The sequence below is a fragment of the Ictalurus punctatus genome, chromosome 23 (genome assembly GCF_001660625.3).
Source record: "Ictalurus punctatus breed USDA103 chromosome 23, Coco_2.0, whole genome shotgun sequence".
Classification (NCBI taxonomy): Eukaryota; Metazoa; Chordata; class Actinopteri; order Siluriformes; family Ictaluridae; genus Ictalurus; species Ictalurus punctatus.
In genome coordinates, this window is record NC_030438.2 from 12,458,989 (window position 1) to 12,480,456 (window position 21,468).

The 21,468-nt window shown below is 37.6% G+C and overlaps 2 protein-coding genes across 7 annotated transcripts in view; one reads left to right on the forward strand and one right to left on the reverse strand.

The window, feature by feature from the left end:
* Positions 1-638: 638 nt before the first annotated feature.
* pigm (phosphatidylinositol glycan anchor biosynthesis, class M) lies at positions 639-16,274 on the forward strand. Of its 3 annotated transcripts, XM_053674993.1 has the most exons (6): positions 639-1,058; positions 2,995-3,521; positions 9,633-9,891; positions 13,757-13,858; positions 15,127-15,337; positions 15,907-16,274. In XM_053674993.1, exons 1-5 carry the CDS (start codon positions 879-881, stop codon positions 15,295-15,297), a joined length of 1,239 nt encoding a protein of 412 aa, XP_053530968.1. In that variant the 5' UTR covers positions 639-878; the 3' UTR covers positions 15,298-15,337; positions 15,907-16,274. The 3 variants fall into 3 exon arrangements, with proteins under 3 accessions (XP_053530968.1, XP_047006122.1, XP_017309138.1); XM_047150166.2 differs by having other exon boundaries at positions 639-1,152; positions 15,127-16,274; XM_017453649.3 differs by having other exon boundaries at positions 15,127-16,274.
* Positions 16,275-17,596: 1,322 nt separating this feature from the next.
* ahrr (Aryl hydrocarbon receptor repressor) overlaps positions 17,597-21,468 on the reverse strand; it is a 44,188-nt gene continuing 40,316 nt past the window's right edge. For all 4 annotated transcript variants that reach the window (XM_017452628.3, XM_047150196.2, XM_017452627.3 and 1 more), the window contains exons 7-9: positions 19,740-19,873; positions 19,051-19,247; positions 17,597-18,863 (exon numbers count right to left, since the gene is read on the reverse strand). In XM_017452628.3, coding sequence (XP_017308117.1) covers positions 17,807-18,863; positions 19,051-19,247; positions 19,740-19,873 — 1,388 coding nt within the window. In that variant the 3' untranslated portion in view covers positions 17,597-17,806. The remainder of the gene's footprint in view (positions 18,864-19,050; positions 19,248-19,739; positions 19,874-21,468) is intronic.

Below are 21,468 nucleotides of genomic sequence, written 5' to 3' on the forward strand. Positions count from 1 at the left end.
CTGTGATGGACTGGGTGTACCCTGTCCAGGGTGTACCCCGCCTTGTGCCCAATGCTCCCTGGTATAGGCTCCAGGTTCCCCGTGACCCTGAAAAAGAGTAAGTGGTAGAAGATGGATGGATGGATGATTCTTCTTCTTTTTTTGTCTTCTTCTTGTTGTTAGGGGGAAGGCAGTCAGCTTAAAGTGTTGACTTTTTATATATAAAAATATATATATATTTTATATATTATAAATATAATATTTTATATATTTATAGTGCCACCGTAACGAGATAATCAATGTTATTCACTTCACCTATCAGTGGTTTTAAAGTTATGACTGATTGGTGTATATTTATAATAATATTATGGGGGTCCCGCCAGCCCCGGCAAATCGCACCAATGTTATATGTCATATAATGATGCTTAATAGTTTATAAGAGTACTTGTTTCTTTAGATTACATAATATTACAATTATACCTTGTGATATCACACGTTTATTTTGCCTTGTATTTTTTATCCAGTTCTCACTTAAGTACCTGTGCTTTTCGTTTTTATTAGCAAAATGCTGGTCTTAAACGTAATTCCTTCTAATCATCCCTCCAGCACCCCCTATTATTAGTAAGGATATATGACTTTTATTTTGGAAAGAAAAAAAACCATGTCTTTCACCAGGAAGTAAACGAGTTAACTTGTTCATTGTTTCTGATGTAACCTATCTTTTAACTTTACTTAAAATGTGGTTAGATTTACTTAAAGTTTACCTAAACAGGAATCTTGCAAGTGGCCGGTATTTTAAGATGAACGCACGAGCGTCGATGGTGAAGTAATCCAGGAGATTAACGGAGCTCGCAGTTGATTGTGGCAAACTTATTTTGTTCACTAACAGCCAGTTAATTATGTCACGTGGCAACATGTTTTTATTCCAACTAATGAATTTTGGGACACTGCACAGCGTCGCATTTTTTATACGTTTATTTTTGGTTGGCTTTGGGATTTATCAAGACCGAACCATGGTAGTCAAATACACTGACATCGACTTTCACGTCTTTATAGACGCATCCAGACTGGTTACGCTGGTGAGTTCCTCTTTAGGAGACATGACACGTGAGATGTAGTGATGAAACCAGGCCCCATATCGTTATATTTTCGAGCTTATTGCGTCGTTCCTTGGTAAGGGTGTTACGTTTTTAAATGTTCATTTTATGATAGTCTAAAAATATCATGTTTCCTGCTTTCACGGAATTAATCACCTTGCTGGGGGGATAAACAATAGAACCCCTCATAGAATTTCTAATGGTTTTAATGGAAACGGTGATGGTCCCTGTGGTTCTTTACTAGTAGTTTGTTGCCTTCATGTTATGCCTAGTGGATACCATTAATGACCAGTATTTGTTTTAATGGTTTGTAATGGTATTTGAAGTTGAAACCATTAGAATTTCAGTGATGGTTTCTATTGTTTTTTGTTTAAGGGAGACCACTTAAAACACAGACAAACCAGTCAATATATACACCAAACAACAAAAGGAAAAAGTTTTTATTTACTAATAGTTTTTTTTTCCTAGAAATATATTTTAGAAAATGATTTCCATAAAATCTCTCTTATCACTGTATTTATTACTGCACGCTGACCTAGTGCCACAGTGTACAGCAGTGCATAGCCAAAAATAGTTTGGTTTAGTTTTGTACAGCAATGCCATGTTCTTCTGTGTTTGATTGCTATCATTTATAATAAAGTTAGGAATTAGGAGTGGCAGCAATGTAATATTTTTACATCAGTAATGGATCAAACAGAGCTCAGACAAAGAGTTTCAGTGCAGTTATGGGTAGTCCAGAGTATGGAGAAGATTCCATGCCAGATATCGAATTGTTTTTCATTCGTGACCAAGGCCAACATGCCCCAGTGCAAATTTTGCAAAGCAAAATTTTTATAAATGTTAAGCGCGTTATCTTCCACTTGTGTTGCTTGATCTCTTCAATGAAAAATAATCTGCAAATTGGACTGTTGAATCATTTTTAAAAGGTGAATATTATCCACCATTAAAAGCAGTTTGTGCCATTGTATTTTACTGCATGGTTCTGTTTATGTGAATTATGATGCACTAGGTGTATTGCTTTTCATCAGTGGCATACAGAAAATGTTCCACAGTGAAAAACAAAATCAGTAGGGGATTGTGTTTTATAACTTAAATGGCAACTTTTTGTTCAGATGTGAATGTAATAATTCCCCTGTGCATTGCATTTCACCTTGCTGTGCACATGGGGCTAGTGCCATTTTGTAATCCAATTATTGCCCAATCAGTGCCCTCTGATGTATTCGGGGAAGTGCCTATAATCTGAGAATGGAAGAAGGACCCAGATGTGTCATTTTCCAGGAGGTTTTGCTTTCCATATGAAGGAACAAACTTTCCTGTATAGAAATTTAAAATAGAAATTTCTTATAGGTGCATTGTTTCTTCATTCTTACTGCAGTGAACCCTTAATCAAGAATCTTGTCAGAATTCCTAACACAAGTGTTCATATGACTTTGTGGATCTGGTGTACTTGTCTGCGATCAATGATCAATATGTATGTGCCTTGTCTGCAAGTGCTCAGGTAGAGTGCACACCTCTTTGTCCACCAACAAGCGATCGCAAGCAGTTCAAGTAGTGTATTTGCGGAGTAATTCTGAGATTTTGAAACCCGGGTATTATGTATTCTGTTCTCCAACTCGCATTCGATTTGACACCCCCAGCTAGTTAATATACATTAAGAAAACCTTGAACTTTATCATTAATATATATCTCGCTAATAGATTTCTCAGTACAAGTAAATTATTTCCAGCTGCTAATGTCTCCATACTTGTTCCATGGTAATTTCAAAATGGTTTCATCACTCACACCCTAAATGAAGTTTCTGAGCACAAGTACAAACGTTTTTCCTCTCCATTTATGTTTTACTGATGTTTAAGAAATTAAATGATTTTAGTAAATGATTTGAAACAGTCTTTTGATTGTAACCTTCTTGCTTTCATAGGGTGAGTCTCCATACAACAGGTCCACATACCGGTATACACCACTCCTGGCGTGGATGTTATCACCTAGCATCTACTTGACCTCTCATTTTGGGAAGCTGCTGTTTGTGATTTGTGATGTACTCTCTGGTGTCCTCTTATACCACATATTGACTCTTCGAGGTTTATCCAGTGATGCAGCCTGTCATTTCTCAGCTCTCTGGCTCCTTAATCCTTTACCAATTGGTGTATCAACGCGTGGGAATGCTGAAGCACTGTTGGCTATTTTGGTTCTGTCCACTCTCCTGTGTTTACAACTGAAGAGACATTTTACAGCAGCGTTTCTCTATGGTCTCTCTGTCCATATGAAAATCTATACAGTAATATATGCCCTTCCTATCGCCCTCTTTATATCAAATCACAAGGACTTGAAGAACCATTACAAAGGTGTTTTTAGGATTATCCAAAGCCTTTTCAGTAAGGATCTGGCTCTATTTGCTGCTGTTGCAGGAGCTATGTTTCTTGGACTGACTTTGACTTTTTATTGCATGTAAGTTACAATAAGGTGAAGGGAGCCAATTCATAGTTTGATTAAAAATACAGTTGCAATCAAAATTATTCCACCCCCATTGCAAATCAGGTCTATTGTCGAAATTTACAGACTTGCACCTGTTTGCAATGAACAGATCAAACAAAAGCAATTGAAGTAGTTCAACACAACGAATGCTTCAAGTGGTTTCCCCAAATTCAAATGAAAATGCAACTTATAATGATTTCTCTGGTTTCAAAATTATTCAACCCCTTTATGTCAAGTACTTAGAAGAGCACCCTTTTGCTGTTATGACCTGCTGCAAACGAGATGCATAGCTTCTGGCAGCATTCCTGAGGAATCTTAGCTCATTCCTCATGAACAATGGCCTCCAGTTCAGTAATATTCTTGGGTTTGTGTGCTGCAGCCCTCTTCTTCAAATCGCACCAGAGATTTTCTATGGGGTTTAAATCAGGTGACTGTGATGGCCCTGTAGAATCTTCCAGGATTTCTTCTGCAACCAATCCTTGGGGGAATTTAAGCTATGGTTGGGATCATTGTCCTGTTGGAAGGTCCAATGATGCCCAAGCTTCGGCTTCCTCACAGACAGCATGATGTTTTCTCCTAGGATTTTCTGATACTGCAATGAATTCATCTTGCCTTCTATACGCGGCAGGTTTCCAGTGCCAGAGTAGGCAAAGCAGCCCCCGAGCACCACCGAGCCACCACCATACTTGACTGTGGACAGTGTGTTCTTTCTTCATTCTTCTTTCTCCAGACATACCGCTGATCCATCGTGCAAAAAAGTTCCAGTTTTGTTTAATCGCTCCACAGAACAGAATCCCAAAACTTCTGTGGCTTATTTATGATTTTGAGCTGACTTTCTAGCATGGAAACCTTCTGCATTTAGTACGTGCCTTACTGTTCACTGAAACCTCAGTGCCTGTTTCCACCAAGTCTCGCTGCAGGTCTTTTGCGGTTTCTCTAGTGTTGTCTTCAGAAATATGGTTGCAGCTGTTGATGGCTTCCTTTTTCTGCCCCGTCCAGGTATTTCATGTATTTTCTGCCCCTAGGCAGTTCAGGTGTTTCTTGTGTTCCAGCTCAAGCACAACTGGTGCAACTAATGAAGCCCTTAGTTGCATCAGGTGTGCTTGAGACAACACTTGTTTTGCGTATTTGTACTGTTATGAGGGATTCTGTTCAGAGGGTTGAATTATTTTGAAACTGGAGAAATCATTATAAGTTGCATTTTCAGTTAAATTTGGGGAAACCACTCGGTGTGCATTCGTTGTGTTGAACAATTTTAATTGCTTTTGTTTGTTCATTGTAAACAGCTGAAAGTCTGTAAATTTTGACAATAAACCTGATTTGCAATGGCAGCTGAATAATCTTGATTGCAACTGTATAAGATTACATAATTTCTAGTGTGAAAATTTTTACGTTTTCCATTCTTTAAGTGGCAGCAACCAAAGTTGGAATAGAATATATCATACAAGTTCAACGCAATTAGTTTTACATCTCCCATTGTTTCATGAATAGAGAATAAAGTAAAGTGTATAAAATAAAAAGGAAATGTACATTATACAGTCCTGTATCTGCAAGTTCTAAAAGGCAAAATTTGTCAGTACAAATAATACAATAGTGACTTTACAGTCAGTAGTACAATATTGCAACGGAACAGTAGAAAAACAACATTAAAACTGTTTTTACATGTCAGGAGCATTTTCGGAGTGGCAGAAACAAGCTTTGTTGTAATCTCCATGTATTTAATTGGTGTGATTGAACAGAATGTGGAGTGGACAGTTATAGAGGATGCAATTCTAGTGGGTCAGTCCGATACATTATGATGGTAGCTCTGTTTTTTAGTCTGAAAGTGCCTGAGTAGATGGTCCTGTACCCACCTGCTGGATGGCAAGGTTGAGTGGGATCCATGCAGGGGTTTGTTTTATATAGGCAGTGTGACCTGTAAAACATGAAGGTTGGAATTTGGGTCCTGATGACCCTCTAAGAACAGCTGATAGCCTGCTACAGAATTTTTTTTTTGGCTTCTATGCAACTGGAATACCATGCCAGAATTGAATAGAGTATGCTTTCTGTGGTGCAGTAGTAGGAGGTGACCAGTGGCTGTTGGAGCACCTTGGCTTTCTTGAACCTTCTCAGAAAGTACAGACTCTGCTGGTATTAACTGCCCATGAGATTCCTCAGAGATGTGGACCCAAGAAACAAAAGCTGATCTCTCTCTGGTCTCCAGTGATGGACTAACATAGTAGTCACATCTAGACTACCTGAAGTCAATGGCGAGCTCCTTGGTCTTGCTGGTGTTAAGTCAGTTGTTCTCTGAGCATCCCTCTCTGTAAGCCGATTTTTTCATTGCCAGAAATAAGTTAAATTTCCATTGCATTTTCTGCAGACTTAATGATGTATGTGCAGAGACAAATAAAGATGTAAGATTAGTCAAAACTTATGCCACCCATTTAGCACTGTACTGTGCCATCAGAGCCTCTATCCCTGATGGTCCCTCTGGAGGGACAGGCATAACTGATATTCTTATCAGTAATGGACTAAATACAGCAAATGGACACCTTCACACTCATCGCACCCATATGTGAACATCGCATTCCAAATCCATGGGCATTAATATGGACTTGGTCCCCTCTTTGTTGCTATAACGGCCTCTATTCTTCTGGGAAGGTTTTTCACAAGATTTTGGAACGTGGCTGTGGGGATTTGTCCTTTCAGCCACAAGAGCGTTAATGAGGATGAGGCATGTTGAGTGAGAAGGCCTGGTACTCTGTCAGTGTTCTAATTAGGGCTGTGCAAAAACTTCACAATGTGCATCCTGGGAATGTGTGATTCACATTGTGGGACTCTTCATTATACATCTAATGTCATTGTACTGTTTGAACACCATAGGTCATGATCTGCAGAACCCATAAAATGTATAGAGAGCATGCTGGGCCCGATAGTTCCAGATTGCGATGACCAACACACATTGAGTTTATATGATTACACAACCACACTGTAACAGTTAAAAAGAGCTCTCCAGTAAAATTCTAATCACACCAGCCCCTCACCGCTGCGATCTACAGTGCCCAAGAACAAGTCAGTGGAATTCAACCATTTTAGCGGACTTTGAAGCACCGTTTCCGGTTAAAATGATGCCTCAGGTGCTACAGAGCTCATTATGTTTGTCAGTCATTTTCCCCAGGTCAGAGACTTTGTTTATTCAATAAAATTATTGGGAGAATTGATAAATTAATGTATGTATTCATTTATTTTTAAGATATGGTGAACCTGTAGTAGTAATTTGTTTTTGTTTTTTTTTTACAGACACAATTTTTTGTCTCTTCAGTCCAGAATTCTTTCATTTAAATTTTGTAAAAAATTTTCTGAGAATAGTCTTGAATTGTGAAGCCAGTATGGTGAATAAAATCGAATTGAATAGGGGAGTTACACCCCTAGTCCCAATTCAACCCAAAGGTGTGCAGTGAGGTAGAGGTCAGGGTTCTGTGGAGGCTGCTTGAGTTCTTCCACACCAACCTTGGGAAACCATGTTTTTATGGACCTTGTTTTGTGTTCAGGGGCATTGTCATGTTGGAATGGATTTGGGATCCTTAGTCCCATTGAAGAGAAATCTTACTGATCCAGCGTACAAAGACATTCTAGACAATTGTGTCCAAATTATGGCAGCAGTTTGGGCAAGACCCAGATATGGGTGTGATCGGCAGGTGTCCACATACTTTTGGCCATATAGTTTACCTTGCCACATGTGCTGGGTGTCTGTATACTGTATTCTTTTTAGGCTGGATGTGGCAACATTCATTATATGCTTCTGATTTGTAAGTGCTTTTATGTGTCAGTTGATAGTAATGTCAGTGCAGCTCCACAGCACAAGAGGATGTAAATTCCTCCAAGTTAATTTTTGCCTCATGTTTTGTCCATCTTGCAGTCCTGTGTCCTGAGTGGGCTAAATTTATTGATCATTGCTCAAAGATAAGCCTGTAAAATGTCTGGTGAAATCTGATTGGACAAATGTTGCCTTGTTTTTCCATTTATCATGTTAACCTTGAACTTGCACTTATAGACTTGCACAAAGTTGGAGGGGGAAAAAAATGTTAGCTCCATTAATATTTAGCAACCATTAGTTGTTAAATATTACCCCCTAGTGATCAGATTTATGTGACTCTTGCAGTATGTGCTCAGATGGTTATAATCGACATTTCCACCAGTATTTCTGTAAAAAAATTTTGTATGTAACACACACACACTTTCACAGACAATGTACAGTCCCCTCCAAACGTAGTGGAACAGCAAGGCCAATTCTATTGTTTTTCCTATACATTGAAGACATTTGGGTTTGAGATCAAAAGATGAATGAGATGATTGATCAGAATTTCAGCTTTCATTTCCTCATATTTACATCTAGATGTGTTAAAGAACTTAGAACATGCCAGCTTTTGTTTGAACCCACACATTTTTTTCCAAGTGATCAAAAATATTGGAACATGTGACTGATAGGTGTGCCCTGTTATATTGAATGTTTAAAGAATGAATAGCTCTGAATGTCTACTCGGATTGTGCCCTAGGTTTGCATCTGCTCATGATCCAAAAACATATGCGCTCATCAGTCAAGCATGGTGGAGGTTGTGTCATGGCTTGGGCTTGCATGGCTGCTTCTGGAATGGTTTATCATCTTTATTGATGATGTAACCCATGATGGTAGCAGCAGAAGAAATTCAGAAGTGTACAGAATCAATCTGTCTTCCAGTTTACAGAGAAATGCATCCAAATTCATTGGGAAGAACTTCACTATGCAGCAAGATAATGACCCAAAACAAAGGATTTCATTTGGGGGGAGTGGAAGATTTTAGACTGGCCAAGTTGATCACCAGACCTTAATCCATTTGAGCATGCATTTCTCTTCCTGAAGAGGAGACTGGTTCAGTACATATAACCACAATCATGGGGAAGATGAAAGTAAATTTTGCATTTCATTTGGAAATCAAGGTCCCAGAGTCTGGAGGAATAGTGGAGAGGCACAGAATCCAAGTTGCTTGAAGTCAAGTGTGAAGTTGCATGGTGGCTCATTAGGAGGTAGTTTATAACATTGCAATGTGTTAGCGTCGTTAACAAATAACTGTCTATCGCAAACATTACATGGAGCATAACGTTAGCTGGTTTCATGGCCACAATGCCAGCTACCTCAGGCAAACATAATATAGGACTGTCTTTCTGGTGTTTCATCAAATTCTAGGTGTTTCCTCGTTTGTTTGAAATGAACGCACACCGGCAACCGATGCTAGCTTTCCTCCCTTTTCCTCTCAACGAGTCGGGGCGGAGCTAAACTTGTTACGCTAAGCTAATCTTTTGTAGTGTTTCCCATGTGCTTGTAGGTGTTCTTCTTCTTCACCACTTGTGGACCAACTAAAACACTTGTGCATATTTGCTGCCCCATCAGTTCCGGAAGAATTGCAACCTCAGTACCTTCATTAGCACCAGTACCGATGCTACTGCAGAAAAACAAGTACAGTCACGTTTTAAGAATCTTGGTACCGAAGTATCGGTTCTCGTGACATCCCTACACCAGACCCAACAATACATATGAGCTGAAGGCCGCTTTCAAAGCAACCTGGGCTTTGCAACACCTCAGAAGTGCAACAGGCTGACTGCCTCCATACCACGCCACGTGGATGCAGTAATTTGTGCAAAAAGAGCCCTGACCAAGTATTGAGTGCATTAATTCACATACTTCTCAGAAGGTCGACATTTCTGTATTATAAATTTTGTATTCTAATATTTTGACATGCTGGATTTTTGTTTTCCATGTGCTGTAAGCCGTAAGCAAGATTAAAACAAAAAAAGGCTAAACATATTTCATTTTGTTTAATGAATCTAGAATATATAAAAGTTCTACTTTTTTAAGTTAAATTACAGGAAAAAAAATAAACGTTTCCACAATATTCCAAAAAAATTTTATTATTTATTTATTTATTTTTTTTACATGCACCTGTATAGTGAAAACAGTAGAATTGGCCTTGCTGTTCCAATAGTTTAGGAGGGGATTGTAGATCATTGATTCTTTTGTTAAAATCTGAGCATTAAAATTCTGTAAATTCTCTTTACATTCTTTAGGTATGGCTGGGACTTCCTCCAAGAAACCTACCTCTACCACTTAACCAGGCGGGACATTCGTCATAATTTCTCCCCATACTTCTACATGTTTTACTTAACAGTGGAGAGTGAATTTTGTTTTGTTCTGGGTCTAGTGACTTTTCTTCCCCAGGTTATATTGTTGCTTCTTACATCTCTAGCCTTCTATGCTGACTTACCTCTTTGCTGCTTCCTCAACACAGCCCTTTTTGTCAGCTTCAACAAAGTCTGCACATCGCAGGTAACACATGATAAAGTATCATTCTCATTAGCTTTGCACAGCATAATGTTTTATTCTCTTTTTGCTCTCATTCTTTACTCTCCTGAAACAATTAGTGACTATACAGTGGTGCTTGAAAGTTTGTGAACCCTTTAGAATTTTCTGTATAACTGCATAAATACGACCTAAAATAACATCAGATTTTCAAACTAGTCCTAAAAATAAATAAAGATAACCCAATTAAACAAATGAGCCAAAAATATTATACTCGGTCATTGATTTATCGAGAAAATGATCCAATATTACATATCTGTGAGTGGAAAAAGTATGTGAACCTTTGCTTTGAGTATCTGGTGTGACCCCCTTGTGCAGCAATAACTTCAACTAAACTTTCCAGCAACAGTTGTTAAGTCCTGCACATTGGCTTGGAGGAATTTTAGATCATTCCTCAGTACAGAACAGCTTCAACTCTGGGATGTTGGTGGGTTTCCTCACATGAAATGCTTGCTTTAGGTCCTTCCACAACATTTCTTTTGGGTTAAGGTCAGGACTTTGACTTGGCTATTCCAAAACATTAACTTTATTCTTCTTTAACCATTTTTGGTAGAATGACACGCATGCTTAAGGTGGTTGTCTTTCTGCATTACCCACTTTCTCTCGAGATTCAGTTCTTGGATAGATGTCCTGACATTTTCCTTTAGAATTCACTGATATAATTCAGAATTCATTGTTTCATCAATGATAAGTTGTTTTGGCCCAGATGCAGCAACACAGGCCCAAACCATGATACTACCACCACCATATTTCACAGATGGGATAAGGTTCTTCTGCTGGAATGCAGTGTTTTCCTTTCTCCAAACATAACACTTCTCATATATTTAGTTATATTTTGGTCTCATCTGTACACAAAACATTTTTCCAAAAGCCTTCTGGCTTGTCTACATGATCTTTGAACTGCAGACAGGCAACAATGTTCTTTTTGGAGAGCAGTGGCTGTCTCCTTGCAAGCCTGCTATGCACAGCATTATTGTTTAGTGTTCTCCTGATGGTGGACTCATGAACATTAGCCAATGTGAGAGTGGCCTTTAATTGCTTAAAAGATACCCTGGCTTCTTTGTGACCTCACAGACTATTGCACGTCTTGCTCTTGGAGTCATCTTTGTTGGTCGACCACTCCTGGGGAGGGTAACAATGGTCTTGAATTTTATCCATTTGTACACAATCTGTCTGACTGTGGATTGGTGGAATCCAAATGATTTACAGATGGTTTTGTAACCTTTTCCAGCTTGATGAGCATCAACTCTTTTTCTGAGGTCCTCAGAAATCTAATTTGTTCATGCCAAGATACACTTCCACAAACATGTGTTGTGAAAATCAGACTTTGATAGATCCCTGTTCTTTAAATAACAGTGGGTGTTCATTCACACCTGATTGTCATCCCATTGATTGAAATCACCTGACTCTAATTTCACCTTCAAATTTACTGCTAATCATAGAGGTTCACATACTTTGGCCACTCCCAGATATGTAATCATTACATATATGATCATTTTCCTCAATAAATAAATGACCAAGTATAATATTTGTCTCATTTGTTTAATTGGGTTCTTTTTTTTTTTTTTTTTCACTTTTAGGACTTGTGAAAATCTGATGTTTTAGATCATATTTATGCAGATTATACAGTATCTCAAAGTGAGTACACCCCTCACTTTTTTGTAAATATTTGATTATATCTTTTCATGTGACAACACTGAATAAATTACACTTTGCTACAATGTAAAGTAGTGAGTGCTTGTTACAGCTTGTGTAACAGTGTAAATTTGCTGTCCCCTCAAAATAACTTTGCACACAGCCATTAATGTCTAAACCGCTGGCAACAAAAGTGAGTACACCCCTAAGTGAAAATGGAAGATATTAGATTGGCCAAGTTGATCACCAGACCTTAATCCAGTTGAGCATGCATTTCTCTTCCTGAAGAGGAGACTGGAGGGAGGAATAAAAATTTAAATAAATAAAAACCACAAGAACTGAAATAAGCTGCAGTGCAAGCCTGGACATGCAACACAAAAGAAAAATGCAGCAGTTTGGTGATGTCCATGGGTGGATGCAGTTATTGCAACTGAATCTTAAGTGTTATTTAATTTACTTTAGTTAATATTTAATAAAGACTGTCTGTTCCTATACTTTTGCTCACCTAACCTTTGAGTGCAAGGTTTCAAGTTATTTAACACATCTAGATGTAAATATTAGGAAATGCAAGCTGAAATTCTGATCTATGATCTCACATTCATCTTTTGATCTCAAACCCAAATATCATCAATGGATAGGTGCATCTCAAAAAATTAGAATATTGTGGAAAAGTTCTCTTTTTTTTTTTTTTTTTTTTTTTTTTTTTTTTTCTCCATAATTTTATTCAAAACGTGGAACTTTAGATTCATTACACATAAATATTTCAAGCCTTTTTTTGTTTTAATCTTGTTGATTACAGCTTACAGCTCAGGGAAATCAAAAATCCAGTATCTCAAAATGTATGAATAAAGACTTTTTAATACAGAAATGTCGACCTGAGAAGAGCTCTAATCAGCTAATTAACTCAAAACGCCTGCAAAGATTTCCTGAGCCTTTAATCTCTCAGTCTGGTTCAGTACACACAACCACAATCATGGGGAAGATGAAAGTATATTTTGCATTTCATTTGGAAATCAAGGTCCCAGAGTCTGGAGGAATAGTGGAGAGGCACAGAATCCAAGTTGCTTGAAGTCCAGTGTGAAGTTTCTACAGTCAGTGATGATTTGGATTGGCATGTCATCTGCTGGTGTTGGTCAACTTTGTTTTCTCAAGTTGAGAGTCAATGCAGCATCTACCAGGAGATTTTCGAGCACTTCATGCTTCCATCTGCAATGAAGCCGACAAGCTAATTTTCTTTTCCAGCAGGACTTGGCACCTGCCCACAGTGCCAAAACTTCTAGTAACTGGTTTGACCATGGTATTACTGTGCTTGATTGGCCAGCCAACTCGCCTGACCTGAACCCCATAGAGAATCTAGGAGAGACACCAGACCCAACAATACAGATGAGCTGAAGGCCGCTATCAAAGCAACCTGGGCTTGCATAACGCCTCAGCAGTGCCATAGGCTGATTGCCTCCATGCCACACCGCATTGATGCAGTAATTCGTGCAAAATGAGCTCCGACCAAGTATTGGGTGCATAAATTAACATTTCTCAGAAGGTCAACATTTCGGTATGATAAATTATTTATTCTAATATTTTGAGATACTGGATTTTTGATTTCCATGAGCTGTAAGCCATAATCATCAAGATTAAACAAAAAAAAGGCTTGAAATATTTCACAATATGTGTAATGAATCGAGAATCTATGAAAGTTCCACTTTTTGAATTAAATTACAGAAAAAAACGATTTTCAATTTTTTGGACACGTGTGTATGTACGTGTATCTCTCTCTCTCTCTCTCTCTCTCTCTCTCTCTCTCTCTAGCTATCTATCTATCTCTCAGGTTTGTGTTGGATCTGGAGCCTTTTCCAGTAACACTATGCAAGACAGAAAATTCACCTAGATTAAATCCAGATGAATTTAAATATTAAACCTTTTGTAATTAAAGTTTGAATCTAAATGATAAAGCCATTGGAAACAGAATTTAATGTCAAACTTTTTGCGATACTAAATCTGACATTAAATAAATTCAAGATCCATCTATCTCCAACTATGAAATAAAACCCACAGAATACATTTTCATTGTAAAATTATTCAAAAGAAAACATCAGTGCATCTAACAATCCATGATTACCACCAATACCCATATAACAGATTTTCTATTGTTATCTCAGCTACGTTTACAGAAGCTTTTCTTTATGCTATTTTGTTGCAGTATTTTCTGTGGTACTTGTGTTTGCTTCCTCTGGTCCTGCCACACCTGAGACTCACAGTAAAGCAAGGGATTGGGCTACTGCTGTTGTGGTTCACTGGCCAGGTATGAAATATGTTTATACTTTAAAAATTATGGAAATTATTATTAAAAATTATGGAAAATGACATGCAGGTATTTTTCTCAGTTTTGATGAATTCATTCTGATTACAGATTCTGAATAATCTGTTTGCACCACGTGTTAGCCTTAACCCTCCCTGGTTGGTAGCAGTTGTGTGATGGGGAGAGCAGGCTAATGGTGTAAAATAAAAAAATAAAAACTTTGAGTTATTGAAAAATTTAAAAGACTTGCATATTACATGCAATGTGAATCTAATTTATAGCCATGAGCAGTGTTGAGCTTCAGTTTTGTTGCTTGTGTTTTAATAAGTCTACCGTATTTCCACTAATTTTCTGCCAAAATACTTTATTAAACATGAGGCAAAAAAGCTTTTGTGTCCAATATAATTCTGCTCCTAAATATTAAATATATTATTAAATATAAGCAACCATAATTAAGAGTGGAGAGGTGGTAGTATTATCTACCGAGAATTACTGAGGAATGCATTTTTCATTTACAGCTCTTTAAAGCTGTTAAATATGCGGATCATGAAACTTGTTTCCACACAGAACCAGTTTGTTGCACCCAGCATGCCTTTTAAATGCACACAAAAGCTTTACACTTTGTTCAGTTTGATAGAAATGTCATTTGGATTAGCCTCAATTAGTTTATTCTGATTATCATTTGGATTATTAACAGATTATTTGGCTGCATATAAACATAACTACTGAGAGAAATAGACAAAAGTTTAATTATTTGTGCTTAAAATGTTTCAGTTTTGTGTGTTATACTTCCTTTGCCAAAATAATATCACTGAAAAAATTGACACCATTCCTTCATGCAGATCGCTATATCTCAGTGTTCCTGCTAATATGTAGCCTCTTTAGATCAACCCACAGTTTTAGCAGGATTCAGGGCAAGATACTAAGATTAAAGCCATTAAAAATTTGATTTATGCATTTGGGAATGTTTTTTTTTGTTTGTTTTTTTTAAATTATGTTTTTAAATATCCTGATATTTGAACAATTGTAACTTAAGGTTACTCTGATACTTTAGTGGTAATATCTTTAAACTAGAGCCCTGTCTTCCTAAAACAGATTACTCGGTTCACAATAATAAGAAAAATAAGTCCCCATAGTGCTCATTAATGAAAATTTGTGTGCACTTGTAATAAGACAGTTGTGTTTGTTTTCAAGTGGCTTAACAATGGTATTTTGCATACACTAAAATGTGGTGAGTTTTACATTTTCTTTCTTCACATTTACCTTCACAGGGCTTGTGGTTGGCACCGGCTTACTACTTAGAATTTGAAGGACGCAACACATTTGTGATTATATGGTTTGCTGGCCTGCTATTCCTAATAATCAACTCGGTGGTAATGGTCCAGATCATAAACAATTACATACCAAAAACAATTGTTCAACAAAAAAAGAAAATGAAATAAAGGCTGGAAGAAAGATGAATGAATGAGCAAATAATTGTATGTAAGTGTTTTTAAGGTGTGTGTGTTCATTTTCTTAATTCTACCTCTACTGTCTGACAAAATGGCCTTAAACAGAATAGGTACTTTATTAGTCGGCAGCTTTACAGTTTCTTATTTATCTGTGTTATAAGCTAGTAGCACATAGGCTACAAAGATGAACTTTCCATTTGTTCTCATTCTGTTTTTAATGTCTACTCCTACTTTTATTTGTATTTTTTTTAATGGTATGGAGCATAGAGATAACCGTGAAAAGAGGGTGTTTTCTTTTTGTAAAAAAAAAAAAAAAAAGTGCAGTGTGTAATTTTTCAGGAAACATGTACTATTTTTGGATATATAAAAGGTTTGGCTTAATCAATGTGGAATAAAAATCTATACAGTCATTGCTCCATAAAATCTACCCCATAAAACAATGCCATTCATTTTGGAAATTTTCTGTGAAGACGAGGAATTATGTACTCTAATGATAATAATGAAGTGTATTGACTGGTTTGTGCTCTTGAAATAGAATTGAATATTTATATTTAAAACACATGGAGGTGATAAACATATCCATGAATTTTATGCTGGCAGTGATGTTCGTACAGGAGCTGCGGACCTGGTATTCTGCATGGCCCGACTCTCTGGAGCTGATATGATGGATTATGTGTGTGACTTACAGTCCAGGATGGAGATTGTACACTCCCTCACACAGCAGCAACAGGTGGCAAGCAGCCACCAAATGCAGATTTGTGACAAACACTGCAAATGGAAGCTTATGTGTAGAGGGGTACTGGGTATGGCTGTTCAAACTGCGATGGCACAAGTGCTGATTCCCCAAGCTTCAGAGCAACTGGAAGTGGCCCTGTGTAGTTGGGAACAGGCTCAGAAGAGGTGTGCTGGGTTTTTTTGCCTCATGCCTAACAAAGAAACACAGTACAATAAATAGTACTTTTTCACAATTTCAATTTCCAGAATTCTGTTTTGCATCATAAGGCGCATATTCATTAGGGCCAACAAACATGCAAAATGGGGCAAAAAAGATTCTCCATAGATCCTGTTCATAGATCAGGTTGATAACTCCCAAAAACTTGCAAATATAGATTTGTTTTACACAATGTAACCTTTAGTAATTTAGGTCCAAAATTGTAGTAAAATGACAGTATGTGTTATGCAAGAGTTTACTGCATACTGCCACATTTGATAAATTAATGATTTTTAAAAAGGGAGTGAGCAGTTTGAGTCTCCACAGTTTCCCAATAATCAGATAACTGTAGGTCATGAGTATTTTTAAAAGAGATAGTAAAGCGTAAATCCTACTTTTAAATATTGACTGGAATAATGGGTTATAATTATGGTATGATAAATATAAATGGTTAGATTTTAAACAATAGGACAGAAATGTTAAAAAAAAAAATGCAACAAAAAAAATTGAGATTACGTAGGTAGTTGCTTTAGGGTGATATCGTCCTTACAGTCAAATTAGTTCAAACAAAGTCGCATTAAGTAAAACAGTTTCTCATTCAATAAATATAAAAGTTATGGTCTAGAAATTTCATGTTTGTGTAGCAGTCCTACTAGTCTAGGGATCATCAATTAGATTTGGCCTGGGGCCCAAACCAATTAGTAACTATAGAAACACAAAGAAATGTGTTTGGAATATTTGACCTTTGATATTTGAAATAATTTTAAGCCCTTTTAAATAAATAACATCTGTACCTAATTGCTTATAACTACATGTTTTTATGAATTCTGAATTCATTCAACTTCAGTAAATGCGTTATCCTTGTCAAGGTTGTGTAAGGCAGTAATACACTCTGGATGGAGCACCAGCAACCACCAGTTGCTCCCGATGGCAAGTTAGCGCCTTGCATGGCAGCTCTGCTACCATTGGTGTGTGTGAATGGGTGAATGAGTCACAGTGTAAAGTGCTTTGGACAAAAGCGCTATATAAGTGTGGCATTTACCATTTTACCATTGCAGGACATCATGCACACATACACATTCACACCTAGGAGCAATTTAGCATGGCCAAGCCACATATCGGCATGTTTTTGGGAGGTGTGGGGAAACATAAGAACATGTAGGAAACCCACATGGACAACGCTACCTGCTGCACTACTATGTCAATTAAATGCTTTTAGTACCATTTAAAATTTTGTTGGAAATCTGTTACGATTAAAAGTGAGCATGCAATAAATAGTAATTAAATCATTTCACTTGACAGCTAACATTAGTTAGTGCATCAATCAAAAGGGCATAAAAAACAAACACGAAAACACGATTAAAATACAAATTTAATACATTTATTTAATACAAAATAATCCTGCCCCATTTCCTGAAATGTAAAGAACCTGTGTAATTATCCTGGAAAAGTTGACCTTTAAAAAAAAAGAACCACAAGTGTTTGCTAAAAGTTTAATTAAGCATCTTTGATCTTTGGTTCATTAATGATAACAGAAGTAGCCATCATATGGCAGACTGTCATGTTACATTATTGCATAAAGACATATGGATTAGCTTTGGGCTCCCCTAGATTCAATCTGCAATTTGGCATCATATTCCATTGCCCAACTATCTGTTCATATTCATTTACATGCCAGGGTGGAGAATCCATAGGCTCGCGCTTGATGGAATGAAGCAGTCCTTGTCCTTTGAGCTGATAGCCAAGTTTGTAATTTTGATGTATGGAGCCCTTGTGTTCCATAGTCCCATCATTGTAGCTGTCCATACAGTTAGCACTTTGGCTACTGTTGAGTGGGTGTACATGTCCCAACCTCTGGGGACGGAGATATTCTGGATCTTTATCAAGGATGCACTTTAGAGGTTGTGTAGTTGCTCCAAAGGCATTTGGGTACTGGTTATTGTACAATTGTCCATTACTCCCTGTGCTTTTTTGGCAAGGTATGTACTGTTCATAGTAACTATCTTCTGCTTTCATTTGTAGGCCATCATAAGAGCTGTTATTATGCTCTTGGGCTGTCCAGGCCTGGTCATAAAAGTCACGTTCGTTTTCAGCATCAGAGTCATGCTCTACCTTGATTGGTAACTCAGCTATCAGATGTGCATCATAGACTTGTCTTTGTTCCTCATGACAGGCATTTTCACTTTTGTTGCTGTCCACATAATTACCTTCCACCACTTCTTGGGGTGGAAGACTCCCATAGATCTTTGGAATATAAAGCTCCGTTGTGCTGTTGTAATACATTGGGGATATTTTGTAGGGCTTCCCATAGTGACCATGCTTGCTTACTCTACCACCAAGCAACAAGTTGACTCCATGACCAGTGCAGAAGGGCCCATAAGAGCCTCTGGGAGGCCATGTTGTGTCCAAATGAGGGACTTTCTGGCTACCTAAAGAGTCCTTGCAGATGTTAAGAGGCTCTTCCTTACCATAGTAGTCTTCAATCTTGAATTTGACATTTTCTTTGGAAAATGGTGCCCAGGGTGTATGGTGGAGTAAGGTGGCTACTGGAGTGGAAGAATTCAGAAAGAGTGTGTCTCTGCCTTCATTCATCACTGAGTGCCTTCTTGAGTGCTGTTCTCTGTCACTGCAGGCAGGAAAGTATTTAAGCATTTTAAAATGGAGATTTGTTTACATTATAAGGCATACTGTTTAGTAATAACACATCTGTGTATAATAGCAATTTTCCTGAATTAATCAAAAATCAAAATGAATTAAAAAATGTCACTAAATTATTTCTAAATTATGCAATAACTCAAGACAGTTAGACATACCTATGATCTATGATCATGTTATTGCCTGTGATTTTGTGCTTGCCCCTTATTGTGTTTTTCATCTTCATGTCTGTGATGGAGGAAAAGCACAGAGGCATGGCCACACAGAACAGAGCAAGCTGTGGGGGTAAGGAAGTGCCAGATGCCGTCTTCTTCTGTCCATACAAGAACTTTAGATGACCCTGGAATTGCATAGTCTTAAAAGACCGAAAAACAAAAAAAAAAAAAAAAACAAATATTGATAAAGATAGGTCAAATGTTCAGAGAACAAGAACAACCTCAGAAACATGTTCATTCAGACCCACCCATATTGCTTTCTGCATATTACTTAAAGTAGATTCATGTTAACTGATTTATACATTTCTCTTAGTCAACAACCAATCATAATCAGCAAATTACACTATAAATGGTGCAGGATTATTTTTTTCACATTTGTGATATAGTTTTCTCTAAGGATTCAAATCACACCTAAAGTACTCTGATTTAGTTGTAGAGTGGACTAAACATACAATAAAAGCATATGCTAATGCCATCCTGTGTTGTTTTTAAGAACAATCTATTTTGTAAAACTGAGAGATTAAGTAACTCTTCCATCTTTACCAACATCAAACACAACTATTTAAATTCTAGATTAAATCTAGATTAAAATGAAAGAAAAATCTCTAAGGGCTAAGATGACCATCACTTACAAGAAATCCTGAGGTGCTGTCCAGCAGACAGCGCACTCTCGAGATGAAACACCGGTTAAGGAAGGAAGAAAACTCTGGAGGAACACCAGCTGCATTCTGGGAGTGGAATAAACTGCTAAGCACAAAGTCCTCACCTGTGATACACACATTTGAGTAATTAAAAGTTATTACGAAGGGTCAGCCACTGGTGTATAAATTGTGTAACATATTGCCTTTGTGACATACAGTACAGTCCCCTCTGAAGTATTGGAACAGCAAGGTCATTTGGGTTTGAGATGATAGATCAGAATTTCAGCTTTCATTTGATGTTTGAGCCTGATATTTACATCTAGATATGTTAAACAACTTAGAACATGGCACTTTTGGTGGCAGACCGGCCAATGTTTTGGTGAGCAAAAGTATTGGAACAGATAGTCTGAACATAAAATAAGACTTAATATTTGGTTGCATATCCCTTGCTTGCAATGACTACATCAAACTGGTGACCCACTGATGACATTTTACTGTTGCATTCTTCTTTTGTGATGCTTTTCCAGGCTTGTACCACAGCTTATTTTAGTTGTTGTTGTTGTTGTTTTTTAAGGTGTGTGGGGGCGTTGCTTCAGTTTCCTCTTCAGAAGGTAAAATGCATGCTCAGTTAGGTTAATGTCTAAACCTAGAAGTCTCAAAGCTTCAGCTTTTTCCCCCTGTTGAAGTCCTTTTGTTGTGTGGGGCATGGTCTTGCATGATGAAATTGGCCCCAATTAGATTGGATGCATTTCTCTGTAAATTGTCAGGCAGAATGTTTCAGTAGACTTCTGAATTTATTCTGCTGTTACCATCATGAGTTCCATCATCAATAAAGATTAGTGAGCCTGTTCCTGAAAAAGCCATGCAAGCCCAAGCCAGGGCTTGGGCTGTGTGTGTGGTTCACCATTCTTGACTGATTAGAGCATGTGTTTTGGAACATGTGCAGATCCTTTCTTTCCCCACACTTTGGCCTTTCCATCTCTTTGGTACAGGTTAATCTTGGCTCCAGAACATTTGTGGCTCATCTCTGTGTCTTTGATCCGATTCTTACTGCTGATGAGTGGTTTGCATCTTGTGGTGTGCTGTCTATATTTCTGATCTCTAAGTCTATTTTAAACAATGGATTGTGATACCTTCACCCCTGCCCTGTGGAGGTTGTTATTAATGTCACTGACTGTGGTTTTTGGGTTTTTCTTCACAGCTCTCACAATGTTTTTGTGATCAACTGCTATTGTTTTCATTGACAGACCTTTTTCATGTCTGGTCCTTAGTCCACCAGTGGTTTGTTTCTTTTTCAAGACATTCAGGACAAATTGTTTTATTGGCTCTGCCCAATGCATTTGCAATGCATCTGATCAATTTTCACTCCTTTCTCAGCTTCAAAATGGTTTGCATTTCTGCCATAGCCAGCTCTCTGGACTTCATGTTGGCTTATATATTTTACCAAAAAATACTCTTCACAGGTGAAACTGAAGGCTAAAACCAAGAGTTGATGTTCAGAACTATTTATTGTTTGAACAATAAATCTAACAGGGCACAACTTGGCAACAAGAAATACCTGTCAGTCACATGTTCCACTATTTTTGATCACTTGGAAAATGGGTGGGTTCAAACAAATGGTGCCATGTTCTAAGTTGTTTAACACATCTAGATGTGCATAGCAGAAACTGATAGCTGAAATTCTGATCTATCGTCTCATTCATCTTTTGATCTCAACCCC

What these genes read in the sequence shown, in the direction of transcription:
- pigm (XM_017453649.3), top strand. Translation starts at nt 879, where the DNA reads ATGTCACGTGGCAACATGTTTTTATTCCAACTAATGAATTTTGGGACA. An exon ending in CATCCAGACTGGTTACGCTG is followed by an intron (nt 1,059 to 2,994) that starts GTGAGTTCCTCT and finishes TTGCTTTCATAG; the next exon opens with GGTGAGTCTCCATACAACAG. An exon ending in ACTTTGACTTTTTATTGCAT is followed by an intron (nt 3,522 to 9,632) that starts GTAAGTTACAAT and finishes TACATTCTTTAG; the next exon opens with GTATGGCTGGGACTTCCTCC.